At 34.6% G+C, this 23,246-nt stretch overlaps 1 protein-coding gene across 1 annotated transcript; it reads right to left on the reverse strand.

Annotated features, from left to right (window-relative positions):
* Nucleotides 1-2,658: 2,658 nt before the first annotated feature.
* On the reverse strand, nucleotides 2,659-4,856 carry LOC133782593 (transcription factor MYB74-like). The gene is made up of 3 exons (XM_062221925.1): nucleotides 4,558-4,856; nucleotides 4,260-4,389; nucleotides 2,659-3,838 (listed from the first exon to the last, which is right to left on the reverse strand). The coding sequence occupies exons 1-3, from the start codon at nucleotides 4,688-4,690 to the stop codon at nucleotides 2,860-2,862; spliced, it is 1,242 nt and encodes a 413-aa protein (XP_062077909.1). The 5' UTR covers nucleotides 4,691-4,856; the 3' UTR covers nucleotides 2,659-2,859.
* Between the last annotated feature and the right edge of the window lie 18,390 nt (nucleotides 4,857-23,246).

The raw sequence follows: 23,246 nt of genomic DNA on the forward strand, positions 1-23,246 counted from the left end.
TAAATTATATAAAAAATATATATACTTTTTCATTATTTCATTTTGAAAAAGGTTTAACTTTGTCAACAACTTCATCAAGTAACTTTACCATAAATCTTGCACTTCCACAAGCAACAACAATGCGAAAATGGTAATTCTTAAATACATATCGATTAGCTTTTAATTAATTAAACCTAATTACATAATAAGATTTTATAACATTTATCTTTATTTTATTATTATTCAGGGCAGATAAAAATAAATTAAAAATAAGAAGTATCATTACAAGATCTTGTACATATCCATCTGTCTCCCTATCGTCTGTTGGGATTCGTGAAATTGTTAAGGTTGAAAATATTGCAGATTTGATGAAAAGTTTACAACCAATGGAGGTAAAGTGATTTTTATTATTTTCCAGTAAATTATATTTATACCAACATTTTTACTGACTATTCCAAATAAATTGATGTAGATAGCAAAATTCTGGATTCAAGGAAAAATAATTCTAACAAACTTAGCACAAATATTCTACTACATGTCATGTCCTGCATGTAACTCGGGAACTACAAAAACATACAATGAAAACTTTTTGTGTAAATGTGGAAGTAGATCAATTGCAACACCACGGTGTGTATTAAATAATTTAAACGTTCTAAAAAATGTATCTTCTTAAAATAAACTAATGCTCAAATGAAAATCATATCAATTTCAGTGCGCATATGCGGAAATCAATGAGAACACTGGAAGTATATCTGTAATTATGTTCGGCCATGTAGCAGAAGAGATGTTGGGTTGCTCTGCAGTACAATTAATGGAACATTCTGAAGAGGTTTGTTAACCGCCCAATTTTCCCACAAAATTTTGGAACAACATTAGCGGCGACCTGTCGTCACCAATAGTTTTTTAGAATAAAATTGTATTTGCTGCAAGTGTCACACATATCCTTAATTAGCGGTGACATATTTGTTGCTCATAACATCTTAAATTTATTTTTTAATTGCAACAGTTATCAACATCGATCGTTCTTTGTCGCCGCTAATAACCCCATTATTAGCGGCGAACTTACTTCGTTGCTAAAAGACATTTTTCTTGTAGTGCAAGAGCACAAAGCTCTGTCAAGAAAACGCGGAATCCCCTCACTAAGGTCGTAGGACAAGGGGTGATAAATACCATTATTGTAACAGCTAAATAAAAAAAAACAATGAAACAACATAACACATAAAACAAAAAGAAAAACAACCTAGTAAAATGACTCGTCGAGCCTTTTCCAACTGTCAACCATTAATGAATCCGAGCCTTGATCCTAACTCAACGACCCCAAGCCACTTATCCAACCAAAACAACCCAAATCCAATTGCCCCCGCAACTAGAGAGTAGACTACCTTAACCCTTGCTTTGTTCCTCACTGTAGCCCAGAAAAATTGTCGCCGCCCAATAACCATGGGGAATAGTCGTCGTCTCACCACTAAATGGCGGTCAATGAGACCATCAATTGCACCCCAAAGGCCGCCAGCCATGAAGACTAAGGAGGGGAATCACCGAAAACAAAGCTAGACCACAAAGAGAGATTTACAGCCCACCAAACACCTCCTCCCCATGCAAGTAGAAAACACATGCAAGTAGAGCACGACCAACTTGCACAAAGGCACGCGAGTAGTTCCAACCGAGAATCACAAAACAAGCCTGGCACCAAGAAAGAAGATCTTGGGCCCACACTAGGTTAAACAAGAGAGAAAATATCATTAGTACTTACTTATTATTAATTTTTTTTTGTTCATAGAAAGTCGTCTCTATTTCATATCAATATTTATAATTAGATACGTACTACCCTAGTCGCTCAATGTTTTTGTCCATCATTATTAGTAATTAAAAAAAAGTACCATTGTGAATTAATACAGAAGAGGAAATCCATTATATATTTTAATAATATAAAGGGTAGTGTGTAACCACTAATGCCCTACTTCAATTGTATTTTGGGATTAATGTTTTGTTAAATCAATCATCTTAGTAGATACAATTACGTAGGTATCTTAGTCACTGATACTAATTAAAAAATATTTATCATCAATACGGTGAGATCACTCATTCATAATTAATTAATTAGTGATCTCTAGTTAACAATATAATAACACGATTTTCATAGCAAGTAGAGCTTAATTAACAATACACATTATTGATGAGAAATTGTGTGCATTGAATCTGGATATATACAAACTGGGAAAGCATGGCCAGATTTTGACCGTGTCTGTTGTTCTTTTATTTTCCTTATTCGATCAACTAGCTGTCCCATCATCTGTCATGGGGTTGGTCAATTAATGACTGATTTTTGGGGATTTCTCTTCTTAGAATTGGGACTTGAATCGCTTCTTATTATTATTATTATTTTAACTACACTGGTATAGGAGCAAGGCAGCTCCGGTGAAATTCGATTACTGACCTCATCGACCAGCAGTGTAATTAAGTTACACTTAAGAATCCTTGCCCCAATTCAACACCATTTTTTATATTTTCATTTTTTAGGGGTTGGTTTTTTCTTTAATTAAAAATTATGAGCTAGCTAAAATAAATGACAACTCATAACAATATTTCAATAAAAGAATCTAGGAGGGCCTCCATGCACGTATACGTAACTCCTAGTCTGATTATAAGTAGCTATATCATATTATAAAACACATCCCAAATTAAAGTCACAACTTATATATCAACCTTAATAAAAACTAATTAGTTTATTTCTCATTATAACTACCATAAATGTGTAGCTGATAATGTGATAATTAAACAAAATCAAATAATATAAAACAGAAAAACACAAATTAACACTAGTTCATGCCACTTTTAAAGGCATATATAAGACAAGAAATAAAGTATTACACAAATCTGTTACATAATAAGTTCATGGCCATTAAAGGCATTTGCTATATCATGATACATCAAGAAATTGCTACAGAAACTATCCCTCTCATCTTCATGAGTAGTAGTAGTAGTGGTAGTGGTAGTGCTGCCACTGTTCAAGTTATTATAAGTATTGGCTGGTACTGTACTAGACGATGAAGGCGTTGACAGAAGTGATGATGTACCAAAACTCATGGTATTATTTATTGGTGTCATCATATTCGTGCGAGTCTGACCAATAATATTATTACTGGAATAAACAAGCTCCGGCCAGTAGCTTTCGGCCGGCGAAGAGTTGAGCATCGATGACGTGGTCGAAGTCGAAGTCGAAGATTGGACCGAAATATCCCGATGATGATTATAGCCGTTACTAGTCACTCCCATGGGAGCAAAACTAGTAGCAATAGTAGTATTCTCTACACCTGTGACTAAACCCTGATTCAAAGAATGACACTGATCAAGGTTTTGATGATATTGATCATCATGGTGAGTAGTGCTTTGAGAGAATTGCTCCATTTTGGATTGCATGAATTGGGTTTCGTTTAGAAATGGGAACTGACCTTGTTGATCACAATATTGAGATTGATCATTTTGTTCATGGGAAATATTACTGTAGCTATTATCATCATAGAGTTGGTTTTGGTCTTGAACAATGTTTTGTGGCATAGTTTTTGGCTGGTTTGATAAGAGAGCTGAGGTCAAGGTAAGCAAGTTTTGATTATTCACTAGAGGTGATCCCATGTTTCCTAGCAGATTATTGTTATTATAGCTATTAATTAAATAACTGAGCTGAGAGTTGCAGAGAGTTGAGTTGAGCAGTGACGAGAGCTCCAGAAGATCAAGGCGTGGGGTGTGAGTCACTGGATCAATTCCCATCTTCAATAGCCTCTTTCTGATGTGGGTATTCCAATAATTTTTTATTTCATTGTCGGTTCTTCCTGGCAATCGAGCTGCAATTGCAGACCACCTAAAAATATAATAAAAAAATGTGTAGTATTAGATATAACAAGCTAATTAAGAAGAAGAATATTGGGGTTTTTCTACGATGTTACAGATACTGGTCATTCAGTATATTTAATGTTAAAATTATTGACAAGACAGCTCATACCATTGACTTTGGAAACAGGGGTTTCATTCATGAATGTATTATTACATAATCTAATTTTTTTTTATATATATATATAGTAATGTGTGCGTGTGAAACGAAATATTCTATACATGAATTAGCTAGGTAGTCTTTATATTTGTACAATATTAAATATACACATATAGAAATATGGTACGTATATGGTAGAAAAATATGGAAAAGGATAAGTCATGATATTTATACAATAATACCCAAAAAAATATATTGATATTGAGGATATATATTACTATAAATTTCTTACTTGTTTCCCAATACACTGTGTAATTGAATTATGGCCTCTTCTTCTTCAAATGAGAACCTTCCTCGCTTAATGTCTGGTCTCAAATAGTTAGTCCACCGAAGTCGACAACTTTTTCCGCATCTTTTTAGTCCTATAATAATTAATATTAGAATCAACAACAGAAACAATGTATAACATGTACTACACTAGTATCTAGTTCCATACCTATATGAAATTAAACATTCATGAAAAAAGTACTGATGATTAACCTTCTATATAGTATACAGATAAATAACAAATTATAATCGAACTTATATACCTGCATTTTTGGGAAGGGTTCTCCATCTACCATGACCATTCTTTTTAATGTGATCAATCAAAGCCTGATCTTCCTCTGGTGTCCATGGACCCTTTTTCAGTCCATTTTTTTCACAACAAGGAGTTTTTCCCATATTAAATCCTCAACTTGACTATCGAAAAACAAGAGTGATCTCACAAAGATGATGATAATGATGATGAGGATTACAAGATTCAACAAGAGGGAAGAAAGGTGAATTAGCTAGTGTAGAAAAGTGCTTTGAGCTCTGATATATATGAAAGAAATAAGAAACAAGACAAGTAGTAGCTGTGGAATACGTGTGAAGCTGTGTTCGTGTATATATAGAAGAGAAAAACTACTGTTTGTCAATGGTATTTGGTACCGGCCTTAATTTTGTTCACCCCTTAAGAGACGTGTCTTCATATAAGGAAATCTTTTTAATTAAATAATTATTATTAAGAAAAAAAAAGGAAACAATGAATTAAAAAACAAAAAACAGTCGCAATATTTTCTCTTTCTCTCTCTCTCTCTCTCTCTATCGATCTCAAATGAGGTCACGTAAGGCGCATGCAAGACATTATACTACGTAAACATTCAACCTGTAAAAAACGCTCATTGGGTCTATTTAGGTAATTTCACATATGATATGAACAATTTTGCCTAGTTCTCTTCGTGTTTGACTTAAAGGCCACTATTACTCCTACCGCGTGGCACGTTTTTATTGATCTCTATTTATGAAACCGATGTCAAATGTTTCTTTTTTCTAGTTTGACTCTCCATATTTGGGTTTTTCGATAAATTATTAAAGGGTTTCACATTGATAATAAAAACACTTTTTTTCCCGAAGTGTCAATTATTATGGCATTACATTGTCTTATGGGCATATTTCCAATTTCCTTTCTTCCTTTTTTTTTTTATAGTAAATTCATTATTGTCTTGTTCATATCATATTGTATGATTTGTTTATTATATATACTATAAAAATGATTTATAATCAAATATGAAAGCTAAGTAAAAAAATTAATAATTGAGAATATACTAGAAGATTAGATCATGATGTGAAATATATATACATTTATATAAATATATATATATATTTATACCACCTCTCTTAATTGGCTAAATCGACAATGTAACAAGTAAATGGAGAATAGCCACATTCTTTTTTCTTTTTGTGTGGTAGACAAATTCCAACGCATAAGCTGTGACCAACATAATGTCTCCACGTATGTTCCCAATCCCAAATGACGACCGTGCTACAGTAACATCGCTGTGTCCTTCTATACCAAAATTATATATAAATATATGTTTTATACATACATATATAGCTAGCTCGGCGGTCCAAGCCGATTTAAGGTTTTATTTTTTATTTGTTATTATTAGTAATATATTTCAATAAGTAGTAAATTCTTAAAAGTAACAAAAAAGTATTAAAACGTAATGCTAAAACAATTTCAAGTAGGACCACTTTGAAAATTGCGCCCTTGTCATGGCACTACAAAAAACGGCACTTTTGCCGGCAATTCACCGGCGCATTTAGTGAATTGCGCCGGCAAAAGTGACTTTTGCCGGCGCAATTTGGAGTTGCGCCAGCAAAAGTTTAATAATATATTATGAATGGATTTTTTCCGGCGCAATTCACCTAATGCACCGGCAAAAGTGAACGTGGATTTAATGCTGTGCACGTTTTCAAGGAAGTAGGTGGCCAGACTTTTGCCGGCGCGTTTCGTTGCGCTGACAAAAGTAAAAAATTGCGCCAGTAAAAGTATTCTTATTAAAACGGCGTCGTTTTGAACTAGGGTTTCTCTGATACACTTTTGTCGGCGCAACGAAACGCGCCAGCAAAAGTCATAACATTATATCACAGCCGCCCGAGTCTTCTTCTCCATTTTTTTTTCATTTTCTCTCATTTTTTTTCAGACCCTCTCTTCTTCAACGGCTCCATCTCTCTCAAGGGTAAGTTTTTTTTTTTTTTTGTTAGTTTGTTTTGCCCATAAATTTTCTTCTCATTTCATTTTTTTTTCTCAGTTTTAGCACGCCGCCGACGGGACCACTCCGCCACCACCGAACTACCCCGCCGACCGGACCACCCCACCACCACCGGACCACCACGCTGCACAAGTATATACTGATATATATATATTTATATATGTTATATATTATATATATAAACCGATATATATATTATATAATATGATATATATTATATATTTAAACTAATATATATTTAAATCGGTATATATATTTATATTTATATATGTTTTTTATGTTTTAAAATGTATATGTTTATATTTATATTTATGTTTTTTTTATTTTGTATTTTCTTATTTTTTATTTATTTATTTTTATTTTATTTATTTATTTATGTTTATATATGATTTAATTTTTGTTTTTTATTTTTATTTTCTGTTTTAAATTTTAAAAAAAGAGGTACAAGAAGAAATCAAATTTTTTGTTGTGCATGATAGTATAGTAAAAATTATTATATTAGATGATCTAATATAATCTCATAATTAGAAATTAATTTAATTAGTATTCGATTAATCATAAGATTATGAGATTAGATATGGTATTATAATAAGATTAAATTTTAGCAATTAAAAATCAAATTTTAAAATATTTTAGAAATTTTAAGTAAATATGCGTTTATGCTGTGCATGCTCTGAGAATATTCTGTATATTGATCTAGTAATGTTATGTATATTTTTGTGTGTAGTTTGCAGGTTTTATAAAATTTTGGGATAGTTTAAAATATAGTTGTTATGCTGCCCAAATTTTGTTAGTCTTAGGAAAATTAACATTAATTACAAAAAATATAGTCGTTAACATTAATTTTTATTTTAATGCTTTATATGTATTTGTTTATCTTAATAACAACTATATTTAAGTTACTTTTATAATATATGTTTTTTGTATTTATTAATTTTTTTTGTAAAATTTAGAAAACAAATTTGAATATGTATTTTTTTTTATTTTAATGTGTTATATGTATTTGTTTAATTTTGCTTGTTAATATTTATTATATTGTATTTTGTGATATATGTATTTTAGTTAAAGTATGAACTTAAAAAAACCAGATTAATAATGTATATTTATATTTTTAAATTGTTTTATATTAAATGTGATATTTTTGTAAATATGTATTTAATAATTTTTTTTGTATTAATAAAAAAATCAGTTTTGGTATATGTTTTTCTGTGATTAAATATTTGTATATATGTAAATTGATATATTTGTTAATGTATATATATGTTTTGTATGATCTGGGAATATTCTGGGTATATATGTGTTTAATTTGTAGGTTTCTCAATTTTTGGGATAGTTTGAAATATTGTCGTTATGCTGCCCAAATTTTGTTAGAGTTAGTAAAATTAATAAAAGTTTAATAATTAATTAAATAAAAATTTAAGTATAATTAAAAATTCATCAAAAAAATTAATTTTTAACTATAATTTAAATAAAATAAAATTACCAATCATAATAATTAATTTTAACATTAATATTAGATGTTTTGTAATTGAAAAAAGTTAAAAATATAAATGATTTAATAAAATATAATTAAGTAAAATATAAATATAATAAAATTGTTATTGATTAAGTAAATAATCCAATACAAATTGAAGAATTTAATAAAAAAATTACAAAATGAAATTAATGTATAATTAAATTAATTTTAAAATAAAAGTAATAAATAAGTAAATGTTAAAGTTGACTAGTCAAATGACACGTGGCACTACATGATTTGTCCACATTGTTATTATTCTTAAAATAATTTTCAATTTATTTTTTCAATTTAACAAAAAATAAAATTTACATTTTTTTAATAAAAAAATCAAACTTTTTTTCAATTTAAGATTAAGTATGAAAAATACATTTTTTTAAAATTTTATTTTTTATTGTTAATATCCTCAAAATTTTTAATTTATTATTATTATTATTATTAAAATCTTCCTATTTATCATTTTGTCTACTTTTTTTCAATTAAAGATTAAGTAATTTTGTTTAAAATCCAAGCAATAATTTAAGATTAAATATTTTTTTTACTTAATCTTAAATAATTGATTAAAAGCAACAAATTTGATTTTTTTTTTAAAATGAGAAAAAATTATTTTTTGTTACTTTTAAATTGAAAAAAAATAAATTGGATTTTTTTTTAAAAATGAAAAATATAAAATGATTTTTTTTATGAAAAATTATTTAAAATAATAATAATAATGTGTACCAATCATGTGGTGCCATGTGTCATTTAAGTGTTAGTAAGTTGTAAGTTTGAGTAATTTAGCTGCAAATATCCCTATAAATAATTATTTTTGCCAGAAATAGGATATTATTATCAGTTAGTGATAATTAGGGAGACAAACAGTCATGAAATACTTTGACTATCATTTCCCTCATTTTAAGACAATTATTAATATTTTCTTAATTATTTCGCTTAAAGATGGCGAGCGACAGGAGTTGGATGAGTGCGAGGAATCGTTGGTCTCTGGAGTATAGAAATGGTGTTAAGGAGTTCTTCGATATCGCCAAAAATCAGTTGAACAATCGGGGTTTGGTTCGCTGTCCGTGCAAGAAATGTGGGAATGTTAAGTTCCAGCCTATAAAAGCAATTTCGATGCATTTATTCAACAATGGCATCGTACAGTCCTACAAAGTGTGGCATTATCATGGAGAGGCGATGCCGTCGCCACTAGCTGTGGTACGAGATCATGATAGAGATGAGATAGCGGATATCCTGGAGGATGTTTACGCTGAAGATGACGTTCCCGCTGGAAACTATAATGATCCTCCCCAAGATGATCCTCAACATCGCGACAAGTATGACAATTTATTTAAGGAGATGTCAAGTGAACTGTACCCAGGTTGCCGAAAGTATTCCGCGTTGAACTTCTTGGTGAAGCTGATGCATCTGAAAGTTATTAACAAGTGCAGCAATCATTACTTTGATGGTTTGCTGGAATTGTTAGTCGACACTATGCCTAACGGAACAATTTTACCTAAGTCTAACTATGAGGCGAAGGAAAAGTTGCGGAGTATTGGATTGGGATATGAGTCCATCGATGCTTGCAAGCATGACTGTGCACTGTTTTGGAAGGAGAATGCGAATTTGGAATTCTGTCCGGTTTGTGGTGAGTGTCGCTGGCAAGATAATCGTGGGAACGGGAAGAAAGTGGCCCATAAGGTCATGCGGTACTTTCCGTTGACGCCGAGATTGAAAAGGTTGTACAGTTCCAGATATACTGCAAAGGATATGAGATGGCACTATTCTAAAAGGCCAAGGGAAGATGGTGTGATGAGGCACCCCACTGACAGTAAGGCGTGGAAGCACCTTGATGAGTTGTACCCATCTTTCGCAGCCGAACCTCGAAATGTTAGGCTTGGGTTGGCTACAGATGGTTTCAATCCTTTTGGGAACATGAGCAACTCTTACAACATGTGGCTTGTGATACTTGTCCCATACAACTTGCCGCCGTGGAAGTGCATGAAACCACAGTCATTAATGTTGTCTATTCTAATTCCAGGTCCTTCTTCACCTGGAAAAGATATCGATGTCTATATGAGACCTTTGCTTGACGAGTTGAAGGAGTTATGGGTGAATGGTGTCGAGACACGAGATGCATACAATAGTACCTTGTTCAATATGCATGCAGCAATCTTGTGGACCATTAACGACTACCCAGCTTATGCTATGATGTCTGGGTGGAGCACAAAAGGGTACAAGGCGTGTCCCACATGCAATGAAGAAACTCCCTCTGTAGGGATTAGAAGTAAAATTGCATACATTAGCCATAGGAGGTTTCTTGATATGGATCATGAATGGAGGAGCAAACGAGCACTATTCGACGGTAATAAGGAACTCAGGCCACCACCGAAAGATTACTCCGGTGATGATGTGTTGAAGCAATTAGAGAATTTGCAGATTAGACATCCTGGGAAACACAAAGAATTTGGTGGTGTGAAACGCAAAAGGGCTCCGATTGAACTTAATTGGTCGAAGAAGAGCATATTTTTTTAGCTTGATTATTGGAAGGAGTTATTGTTGAGGCATAACTTGGACGTAATGCACATTGAGAAGAATGTTTGCGACAGTGTCTTGGGAACTTTGTTGAACTTAGAGGGAAAATCTAAAGACACTGACAAGGCAAGATTTGATCTAGTAGACATGAAAATTAGGGAAAAAATCCACCTCCGCAAAGAGGGAAACAAGTGGAAGAAACCGCACGCCAGTTACACCCTCAGTGTCCCGGAGCGTCGAGTTTTCTGTGAATTTGTGAAGTCAGTTGAATTCCCGGATGGTTTTGCTGCAAACCTTTCGAAGAATGTCAATGTCAATGATGGCAAGATAACTGGGCTGAAATCACACGATTGCCACGTGTTGTTTCAGCAGTTGTTACCCGCCGCAATTAGGTCGTTTTTTGTTCCTGAAGTTCGGAAGCCAATTATTGAGTTGTGCGGTTTTTTCAAAAAACTTTGTGCACGGACTTTGAATGTGAAAGACCTTGAGAAGATGGAGACAGACATTATCACCATTTTATGCAAGTTGGAAATGATATTTCCTCTAGCATTTTTCGACATTATGGTGCATTTGGTTTTGCATCTTCCGAAAGAGGCAATTCTTGGCGGTCCCGTGCACTTTAGGTGGATGTATCCCATTGAACGTTTGATGGCAGTTTATAAACAGTATGTAAGACATCGTGCACGTCTGGAAGGTTCAATCGCAGAAGCTTACGTGGTGAACGAGGCCTTAACCTTTTGCTCAATGTACCTTCGGGGGGTTGAGACTCGATTCAATCGACCTGAGAGGAATGACGATCGCGTTGAATCCCAACCAAATCGGGAATATTCTATTTATAAGGCTGTTGGTCGTCCATTTGGTAAGAAATCAAGTATGCTCCTCAATCCGCAATTAAAGTAAAAGGCTGAGTGGTATATCTTGAACAATTGTGCCAAAATTAAGGAGTACCTTAGGTGTGTTTTCTAGTCTTTTTTCAATAATGATGTTTGGTTTATATATCGAGTAAAGGCCAAAATCATAATATTGTTGTCCATTTGTAGTGAGCATATGGATGAATTAAGAAGACGGGGGGGCTCGAATCTTGAAGTTCAACAAGAAACTGATTTTCCTCAGTGGTTCAAAGAAAGAGTATGTATATTAGTCAATTCTTTTCCGAAACCCCACTTAATCGATCCAAAACTAACTTTCAATGTTAATGTTGATAGGTGAACGATTTGCATGAGTCAACACCTACTGAAGTGAATAATGAATTGTATGCTCTCGCAAACAAATCAAGCGGCACCGTGTACTCATATCCAGGGATGATAGTGAATGGTGTGAAATTTGTGACTCGTGGTCGTGATATGAAGCTTAAAACACAAAATTGCGGTGTAATGGTGCCAAGTGAGGAAGGAGTGAACTACTATGGAGTTTTGGAAGAAGTAATTGAATTGTCCTACTTGATGGGTTATAGTGTTGTCCTATTCAAGTGTAGATGGTTCAATACAAGTAGAATTAAAGTGGAATCCAATTTTACGAGCGTATATGTGAAGGAAGAATGTTATAAAGATGATCCTTTCGTTCTTGCATCTCAAGCGAAGTTGGTGTATTATTTTCGAGATGTGAAAAATGGGGATGATTGGAGGCTCGTTAATGAATACTGTAATGCCCTGGATAGCCAGGACCGCTACTCTGTGTGTTTATAAAGTGCCAGACTCGCTAATCAAGTCATTAAAGTAAAAACGTGTTATTGAAATAGTAGAGGAACTAGGGTTAAAAACGTTTTAGTCTCAAAAGATACATTTTCGTTACTAAACATTGTTTATGTACATGGGATCCCAAAAATGACAGTTTAAAAGCCATTTACAAAAGTTACAAAGTCTAAATACATTAACAACCATACTAAGGCAAAATGAGCAGTTAGGTGATCTCTGTCCTGACACACTCCTCGATCATGGTGATCGAACGGCTGGTTATGTACATTTCACCTCGGAGCTCTCCACCTCAGGCCTGGTCCAACTTGCCCTTGCCTTTACCTGCCCCACGTAGCACCCGTGAGCCAAGGCCCAACAAGAACATACATCAATAATAGAGCATGCACATTTAGCTGTCAGGTCAATCTCACATATGACATCTCATAAACTTCAAGCATAGCAACAGTCAAGTATTTCATATACAAAGCATATCAATAATCAAGTATTTCATTTACAAAGCATATCAGCTCATATAACACAATGCACAGATGATAACCAGGGCTAGCGCTCACAAGCTGCTCCCTCTGTTATCCTTTCATTTCTGGCTCCCAGTGGCCAAATCGCGTCCCATGCGCTAAATTCATGAACGGTACTCTTAGACCGCTTATACGTGTCCCTTGGCATAATACCAACGATGACACAAAACAATTCTTGGGAGCACTTAGTCCCATCACAATCATACATTCGGGTGCAGTGTTCTTACCTTTCAATTCACTAGTTTTCGATGTCACGACACCTCGAGCACGATCCCACTCGAGCCCTAGCGCTTACCTAAACACAATCATGGTCAAAGTCAACATCAATCCTCAAGTTCAAAACCTAGCCCCGGGGCTAATCCCGAGCCCCCGGGATGTCCTAGTTCCACCAAACAAGGTGGTGGAACCAAACCCCAAACCTTAGGTCAAAAACCCTTGCAAAATACCCCAAAATCCCCTTCAGAAGGCAGGGTAGCGCTACAGCGCTCTTGGGAGGGCGCTATAGCGCTACAGACAGAACCAAAACCCTTCCAGCATATGGGCCTAGTGCTACAGCGCCCAAAGGCTAGCGCTGTAGCGCTAGTCACAGGCAGCCCAACACCAAAATTTCCCTTGTGCGATTTCTCTCGAGCCAACCTCAACCAAACCTCTTCCAACTCTTACCCAAACTTAAAAACAACCTCATGACCACACTCCACTCATCCCAAGCACCCTAAACATCTAAAACCCAAGCACATGCAATCACAAACCCAAAATTCACCATAGCCACCTCCAAACTTCAGAACTCAACACAAACCAGCTGAACACTAGAATTAGAGCTTAGAATTCATACCTTTGATAGAATTTCGCCCACAAGCTAACCCTAGGCTCCCTTGGCTTGCTGCTCCTCAGCCCTAAGCTTGAATTCCCTAAAGTTCCATTCAATTCAACTCAAGTACCACAGCTTTAAACAAACCAGAAACAGAGAATGGATGAACTCTAGATTCTTACCTCAAGTATTGGTGAAACCCTGTTAAACCTCTGTCAACTCCTTAGTCTTAGATCAAGGTTCTTGATGTTTGGTTATCCCAGCTCTCCTCTAGGCTTTACTCCAGAAATTCTCCAGAAATAGGTGAAGGAAAGTGTAAACCGACTCAAGAAACTCTCTCTGTTTTCCCTCCTTCTTTTCCCTTCTTTTTCAGACCCTTTTGATATTCTATAAATCCCACTATCTTAAAACCTCAGTAATACCCTTCCTTAAAAGTCAAATGACCTTTATGCCCTCACAGCTAACTCTAATCCTTTAGTCCTCTTAAGGGTATTTTAGTCATTTTGCCTAATTTCCGCTACTTCCTCGAATGTCTCTATTATTTCCCGCTTAGTTCCCAATACCTTACTAATCACCAATAGCCTTCCTCAATGTTACAATAATCTCCAGCTTATCCACTAAATTCCCATTTACACCCCTGAGCTCACCCCGAGCCGGGTATAAATCCCCGCTATGACTTTCACGCTACTTTGCTCACTAGGATCGTCTCGAGTCATAGATTACAGATATATCCACATAATAATGTGGTCTCAACAATTATCACATATATCAAAGCAGTTATGCCCATAATGGCTAAAATTACGATTATGCCCTTCTAACCTAATCTGGGCCTATATGCACACTAACACACATAGTCATGCATCTCAAGTACTCAAGTAATCATATAACATGCTTAAGTCATAATAATCACACATAATTCCCATCATGCCCTCCTGGCACACTAATCAAGGCCCTTAAGCCTTATTAGTGAATTTGGGTCGTTACAAATACATTCCGAGGAATGTATGGGATTTCTCAAATTTCGATGTTGATGATACTGAGACCACAAATGATATACCAATATTGCAAGAAGTTAATTCTTCTTCATTTCAGTTGTGGGTAGAACTTCCAATTTTTGATAATCTTCAGTATGATCGGGTTGACGTCAATGCCACTAAAGTGTACAACGTTGATGATTTCGTTGGCGAAGGTTCAGATGAATTTGTTGTCGATGATGAAGTTGAATTTGAAGACGACACGTTGGCCGAGTATGAAGACGATGAGGATGACGATAATGTTCTAGGCGATAGTGATAGTGATGTTCATAATGATGTTGTAGTTAGTGATGATGAGGACAGTGATATGTAATTTAAACAAGTGTATGTAACTTTTTATTTAATTCAATGAAAACTTTATTTATTATCATTAATTAATGATAGTATCAGATATAGGTACACACGCACCTATTGGATGCCTTGGGGATAGTCAATGTATTCATGTACTGGTACTCATTTTTTCAAGATATTTGATGAAATATTTTGAAAAAATGGGTAGTCGCACATGTCTGCTTACTATCTCCAAGGGATCTACTAGGTCGGAATAGGGTAGGTTGGGAAAGACAATAAGTAATAAAATGTTAATTCAATAACAAAAAACAATAGTGATGCACCTAGTGGATGCCTTGGGGATAGTCAATGTATTCATGTACTGATACTCATTTTTTCAAGATGTTTGAGAAACATCTTGAAAAAATGGGTAGTCGCACATGTCTGCTTACTATCTCCAAGGGATCTACTAGGTCGAAATAGGGTAGGTTGGGAAAGACAATAAGTAATAAAATGTTAATTCAATAACAAAAAACAATAGTGATGCACCTAGTGGATGCCTTGGGGATAGTCAATGTATTCATGTACTGGTACTCATTTTTTCAAGATGTTTGAGAAACATCTTGAAAAAATGGGTATTCGCACATGTCTGCTTACTATCTCCAAGGGATCCACTAGGTCGGAATAGGGTAGGTTGGGAAAGACAATAAGTAATAAAATGTTAATTTTATAACAAAAAACAATAGTGATGCACCTAGTGGATGCCTTGGGGATAATTAATGTATTCATACAGTGGTTCTCATTTTTTCAAGATATTTGATGAAATATCTTGAAGAAATGAGAATTACTACATGACTGCTTACTATCTCCAAGGGATCCACTAAGTCGGAATAGGGTAAGTTGGGAAAGACAATAAGTAATAACATATTAATTTTATAACAAAAAATAATAGTGATGCACCTAGTGGATGCCTTGGGGATAGCCAATCTATTCATGTATTGCTCCTCATTTTTTTAAAATGTTTGAGAAACATTTTTAAAAAATGAGGAGAAGTACATGACTCCTTACTATCTCAAAGGGATCCACTAGGTCGGAATAGGGTAGGTTTGGAAATACCATAATGAATAAATGTTAATTTTATAACAAAAAACAACAGACATACATAATTTGAATTAGTTAATTAATGAATATTTTAATGTAGAATGACCGAACCAAGTAATGACACAGGTGGTGGCTCCAAGAGAGGCAGGGGAGCTTATTACGGTGCCAATATCGAGAAGGAGCTGGCCACCAAAAAAGTTAGTCATTTGAAAGTAGAATTTGATGAACAAACTGGAAAAGCTATTCAAACGTACGGCAAGTGGTTCAACAATTCCATGGCTGGTTCTTTGCGTAGCACCGTACCCCCAACTACACTAGCTTGGGAACAAGTAAAACTAGCTGATATCCAAGTTATTCGAAAGAGGCTATCTGTAAGCATTTTTTAAACCTTTAATAACTCACTATTAAATATTTTGTCTATCTTCATAATATTTTAACAAATTCCAAATTTAATTGTGATTTTAGGAAAAATTCATTTATCCAGAAGACAATCCAGTAATCAACGATGCCATGGTAAGACAAATGCAAAAACATCTGACTGATTGGCGCCACACAATGAAGAAACACTGGGTAGATTTTGGAGGAGAGGTGGACAATGAGAGAGCGAAGTCAAAATCTTTTGTGTCGATTACTTCTTCTGATTGGGCAATTCTATGTGATTTTTGGGCTTTTGATTCTCACCATGTATGCCGTAGAGTTTACATTAATTTTTAATTATAAAATTACAATCTAGATTAATGAGTACTGTTTTCTGTTTGAAGCGTATATCGAAGAAAAATAAAGAAGCTCGAGCAAAAATGACCATACCAAGAGGACACGGTTCCAAATCCATCGTTGCCCATGTTTATAATCATGTAAATTATAATAACCTATATCCTTACATTTACGAAAATATTATAAATGTCACAATATTTAAATAATTTTCTTTTTTAGATGGACCCATCTACTGGCGAGCTCCCAAGCATTATCGACACATTCGAGCACCTCCACAAGAAGAAGGATAAGTAGATTAGTGATGCAGCGGCGACAAAACATGTAAGTTGCATAACCTTAACTAATTTATGATCATTTAACTTTAAAAAAGTTTGGTAAATAATTAATAAATATTAATTATTAATTAGGTTGTTGTCAATTAGTAATTATTTATTAATTATTAATTAAATTTTTAACAATTAAATCTTTATAATCTATGTGCCAATATTTTTATGATTAATGATTGTGGACTAAGATAAAAAAAAGAATGTAACTAATGTTGTCCCTGTATCAGGGAGCTTGCGGGCTAAAGTAAATTTGGTCATGAAAATCCATATATGAATGAAAGACATGCAAATGTAGTTGATGTATATGTTTGGAGACATAAATTCCTCATTAATGGAATTAACTGCACTTACCGTATATATCAACAACATATTCATGACTTTTATTCAGATATGGATTTTCATGACCAAATTTACTTTAGCCCACTTGCTCCCTGATACGGGAACAAAATTAATTACATTCTTTTTCAATCACTGGTCTGCAGTCATTAATGATAGGATGTTGGCAGATAGATAATAAAGTTATATTTTATATGTTGTTATATTAAAATTTTATAAGTTAGGTTTTCAAATAATGTTATATTAGAATTTGAGATACGTGCTTTTTATTGTGCAGACTAAGATGACCGAGCGTCGAGCATCGCAGAGTACGACCCCTGTATCATCTGCTGCTTCTTGTGTCGGCGATAATGTCGACGGTCAGTTCCCGGCTGATATGGATATTGTCACGGATGTCCTTGGGCCCCGCTCGCGTTATAAGAAAGGGTTTGGGGGGTTGCCTAGGTTGAAGGCAATTGGCGCAAAGAGGACAACATCTTCGTTAACTTCTCAAATGTCCGGGCAATTGCCACCTGAAATGGACAACCTTTTGCAGCGAACTGAGGACATTATGCTAGAAAATCAGAACCTAAAAAAGCATAATACTAAACTTGAGAGTCGTCAACGGTGTCAAGATCTCCTGCTCAGTGCTTTGTTGAAGTAGGTTGGTGAATTGGCTCCTGGTTTTACTGTTGACTTACCAGACCAGGATCTTGACGAGGACGATGATGCTGACGGGGGGGCGGGGATGATGAGGCGGGCAGTACTCATTTGTAGAAGTTTTTTTTTTATTTATTTAAAGTTTAATTTATGAGACATTTATTTTACTAAACTACTTTTATATTTTCATGTTTGGTGGAGACAATAAATATTAATAGTTGTAATTTTTATTTAATTATAAAATTTTAATTTTAATTTTAATTTTATTTCTAATTAAATAATATTACTAAAACATTAAATAATTATTAATATATTAAAATCGAAAATTATTAATTAGTATTAATATATTGAAAATAAAATTAGTAATTTAATCAAAAATATTATTTAAAAAATACTTTTACCGGCGCAAAATTATGTCGGCAAAAGTTTCAATCCTCACTGCATATATACACATTTCCCGGCGCAAAAATGTGCCACTAAAAGAGTCAACTTTTGGCGGCGCATTTTTGCGCGCGCTAAATGTGTTTTCCACAACAACATGACAAAAAATTTTGCCGGTGTATCCTTATTTTTCCCGGCGCATTTTTTCGTCGCCAAAAGATACCATTGTCGGCGCATTACATTTGTGTCGGAAAAAGTTAAATTAGCGACGGGGGTACGTCGCAGTCCTTTGCCGGCGCAAAATTGCGTCGGCAAAAACTACCTGGGTTTTGCCGGCGCAAAACCTCACTTTTGCCGGCGCAAATTTGCGCCGGCAAAAGTGCCGTTTTTTGTAGTGTGGATATTGTCACGAGGAGTACTAATACAAAACTTAACGCATGATTGCTATATTCATACAAATGTGAATTAATCTATATAAAAATTTATGGATGAATGAATGAACTACCTATTTATTTTTATTTGTATGGTGATTAGCACTAGTTCCTTGTAACAATAATATTTTATTATTGTGTTTACTTATGAGATTAAGAAATGACAATAAATGATGTTTTCTAAAAAAAAAAATGAATGAATGAATAATGATTATCATTACTTTTATTTATTTATATTTTTTATTTCAAAAATGAAAATATAATTTGTAAGTTTCATATAATTAAATTAATTTGTTGGTTGAAGGAATGGGGGATTCACATGACAATATTTGGGAAAGTCAGATTCTTATTGATATTCATAGATGAACACGGTACAATAATACAATCAAAACAGGCAACTATAAACTATGCCTTAAATAAAATATCTTAACAATATTGCAATGCATGAAATCAAATCAACCATTCAATTCCTATATCAATACATGTCAATCCATTTCCTTAATGCATGCTGTAATACCCCCATCAAGTTGGAGCATGAAGATCCAAAATGCCCAACTTGCTAAGAAGATAATCCAACTGTTTCTTTCCCAAGGCCTTGGTAAAGATATCTGCCAATTGTTCTGTAGTAGAGACATACAGAGGAGAAATAAGGCCTTCCTGAATAGCATCACGAATAAAATGACAATCTACCTCGATATGCTTCGTACGCTCGTGGTGAACAGGATTATGGGAAATATGTAAAGCAGACTGGCTATCACAAAACAAAGGAATGGCTTTTGGATGATGCACCCCGAGACTCAACAACAGAGCCTTCAACCACTTCAATTCACAAGTAACAGAGGCCATAGAACGATACTCAGCTTCCGTGGAGGAGCGAGAAACTGTGGGTTGCTTTTTAGTTTTCCAGGAAATAGGTGATTGACCAAGAAACACTATCCAACCAGTGAGAGATCGGCAAGTAAGAGGACATACATCCCAATCAGAATCACACCATCCTTGTAAAGACAAATCACTATCTGAATGAAGCAAAATTCCTTGGCCTAGGGCACCTTTCAAATAATGAACAACTCGAATGGCTGCGTCCCAATGCTTCCGCTTAGGATGTTGCATAAATTGAGATAAACACATGAACAGAGTAAGACAAATCTGGACGCGTGACAGCCAAATAGATGAGATGACCAATCAATCGCCGATAGGATTCAGGATCCGCAATCAATTCTCCTTTAGCATGAGCAATTCGGTGATTTTGTTCGATTGGAGAACTAGCTGGATTGGCTCCCAATAAACCAACCTCTGAAATAATGTCAAGAGCGTACTTGCGTTGACACAAGAACAAGCCATGAGGACTTCGAGCAACCTCAATACCCAAAAAAATATTTTAGTACGCCGAGATCCTTCATATGAAAACAATTATTGAGATAGGTCTTAAAACCATTCAATGCAACAGAATCATTACCAGAAAGGATTAAATCATCAACATAAACAAGCACATTAATGCTGCACAACATCCTTGGTATATGTGAAAAGAGAATAGTCTGAACAAGATTGGAGAAAACCATAGCTCTTCAAAGCTGAAACTAGTTTTGCAAACCAGCAACGAGGAGCCTACTTCAATCCGTACAAAGATTTTTGAAGCCTACACATAGTGCCTGGATTAGAAGTTTCAAACCCAAGAGGAAGTTTCATATATACCTCTTCATGAAGATCACCATGTAGAAAAGCATTGTGAACATCCATTTGATGAAGTTCCCAATTCTTTGAAGCAGCAATGGACAAGAAAGCCCGTACAATGACCATTTTTGCTACTGGAGCAAAAGTCTCATTATAATCAATCCCTTCAATTTGATGATTCCCAAGGACAACTAACCGTGCCTTCAATCTCTCAATCGTACCATCAGAGTGGTACTTGATTTTGTACACCCATTTACTACCAAGAGATTTCTTTCCAGGGGGAAGAGTAGCCATTGTCCATGTCCCATTATCTTCTAATGCCCGGATCTCCTTTTGCATCGCACTATGCCAACCTGCATCCTTGACAGCCTCCATAAAAAACCTTGGCTCCACCACAATAATTATAGCTGCAAGAAAATTTCGGTGTTGCGCAGTAAATTTGCCACAATTAACATAATGTGCTATTGGAAAATGTGTACCTGAGGGAGAAGTGGAAGTGAGTGACATGGGAGATGGACTTTTCTTAATCACTGAATGTGTCACAAAATCCTTCAATTTGGAGGAAGGAATTTTAGTTCTCATACCTCGACCAAAAGTGGAATCAAGGGAATCAGTGGAAATAGAAGGTGAGTCTTGGAGATCATTACCAGGCGGAATAGCCACATCCATTGATTGAGAAGGCAACGTTGTCAAAGATGAATTGGACTCACTAGTAGCCTCAGTCATGCTTGCTTGTGCCACACCGTCATCCTCAAAACTAAAACTTGGCACGAAAGGTTTATCCTCCAAAGTTTCAAGAGATACGGTTGTAGGAGGATCATCCTCCAAATAGGGAAACTTATCTTCATAGAAATGAACATCCCTAGAGGCAAAAAAAAAAAACTTTTGTATCCAAATCATATAATAACCATCCCTTTTTCCCAAAAGAATAACGAACAAAAACACACTTTCTACTGCGACTTGCAAATTTATCACCTTTTGTTCTTTGATTATGAGCAAAACACAAACAGCCAAAGACACGCAAGTCATCATACAAAGGTGGGGATCCAAATAAAATTTCATAGGGGGTTTTATTATGAAGCACACTAGATGGAGTTCTATTGATAAGATGTGCTGTCACTAAAACACACTCCCCCCAAAATAGAATTGGTAAATTTCCTTGAAAACGCAAAGCTCGAGCAACATTTAAAGTATGTTGATGTTTTCTCTCTACTCACATATTTTGTTGAGGCGTGCCAACACAAGAGGTGTGGAATACCATTAGCCAAAAAATACTACTTCATACAATTAAACTCAGTACCATTATCACTCTGCACTATCTTAATGGTCTGTGAAAATTGACGCTCAATCATAGAAATAAAGGATATGAAACATCTAAAAACTTTTGTTTTATCAATTAATAAATAGACCCAAACAACACGAGAAAAATCATCAACGAGTGTCAAAAAATATCTTGCTCCACAAGATGACGGAGTGTTATAAGGACCCTATAAATCCCAATGTATTAATTCAAAACATCTTGATGCTTTGTTCGTACTCAAAGGAAAAGACTCTCTAGACTGCTTAGCACGATGACAGATTTCACATGCTTTATTCAAATGTTCCTTACAACTACTAATAAAAAGAAGCGATTTTATGAATTTCTCAGAAGGATGTCCCAAACGCTTATGCCATAGATCTATCGAAGATGATCCCACAACCAACGCAGCTTGAACGCTTGACATCCGCCGAAAATAATAAAGTCCATCTCGTCTCTCACCCGTTCCAATCAGCTCCCTCGAGTGTAGGTTCTGTATAGCACACGTGTTAGAAGAAAATTGGACAAAACAATTCATATCATCATCCAGTTGCGAAACCGAAATTAAATTGCAATGTAACTTTGGAACATAAAGGAAATTATTAAGATGAATCTTGTCTCATAGTTTCACAGTGCCTTGCTTAGTTGCTACAACTCTTTGTCCATCTGGAAGACTCACAGTACAAGCACTCACATCTTGAATGTCAATCAAAAAAGAAATATTTCCCGTTACATGATTAGAAGCACCAGTGTCAATTATCCAAGATGTATTATCAAACTCACCATTCAACCGATTTATTTGAGTTTGAGGATTACCAAAGGCAGCAACCAACGCTTGCCATTGTGCAGCACTAAAACTAGGAAGAGTTTCACTTGTCGCAGAGGAAGGTGAATTAGCATCAATCTTTGCATCTGTTTTCAATGATGGTGTTCCATCCGTGGTGGTCATTATTGTGATATTGTAGGTGTTGGATCTATGATAATTGACGTGTTGGCTCTTGATACCATGACAATATTTGGGAAAGTCTCATTCTTATTGATATTCATAGATGAATATATATATACACGGTACAATAATACAATCAAAATAGGCAACTATAAACTATACCTTAAATAAAATATCTTAACAATATTGCAATGCATGAAATCAAATCAACCATTCAATTCCTATATCATGCCAATCTATTTTCTTAATGCATGCCGTAATATCACAAAATCCCTTGGGGAGAATTGTCATTCTCATCATTCTTCTAATTACACAATCATTTTTATACTAAATAAAAAAAAGATAAAATTAAAAACTTAAAGATATATACATATGATTATTTTTTGTAATACTTTTATAATATATACTTATATAATTTAACAAATTAATAACTCAATATTTTAATATTTTCCTTTTTTTAATATTATAAAATAATGTATGCTGTTATATTATTTTGTATTTTATAAAATAATG

This window comes from Humulus lupulus, chromosome 6 (assembly GCF_963169125.1).
Source record: "Humulus lupulus chromosome 6, drHumLupu1.1, whole genome shotgun sequence".
NCBI lineage: Eukaryota > Viridiplantae > Streptophyta > Magnoliopsida > Rosales > Cannabaceae > Humulus > Humulus lupulus.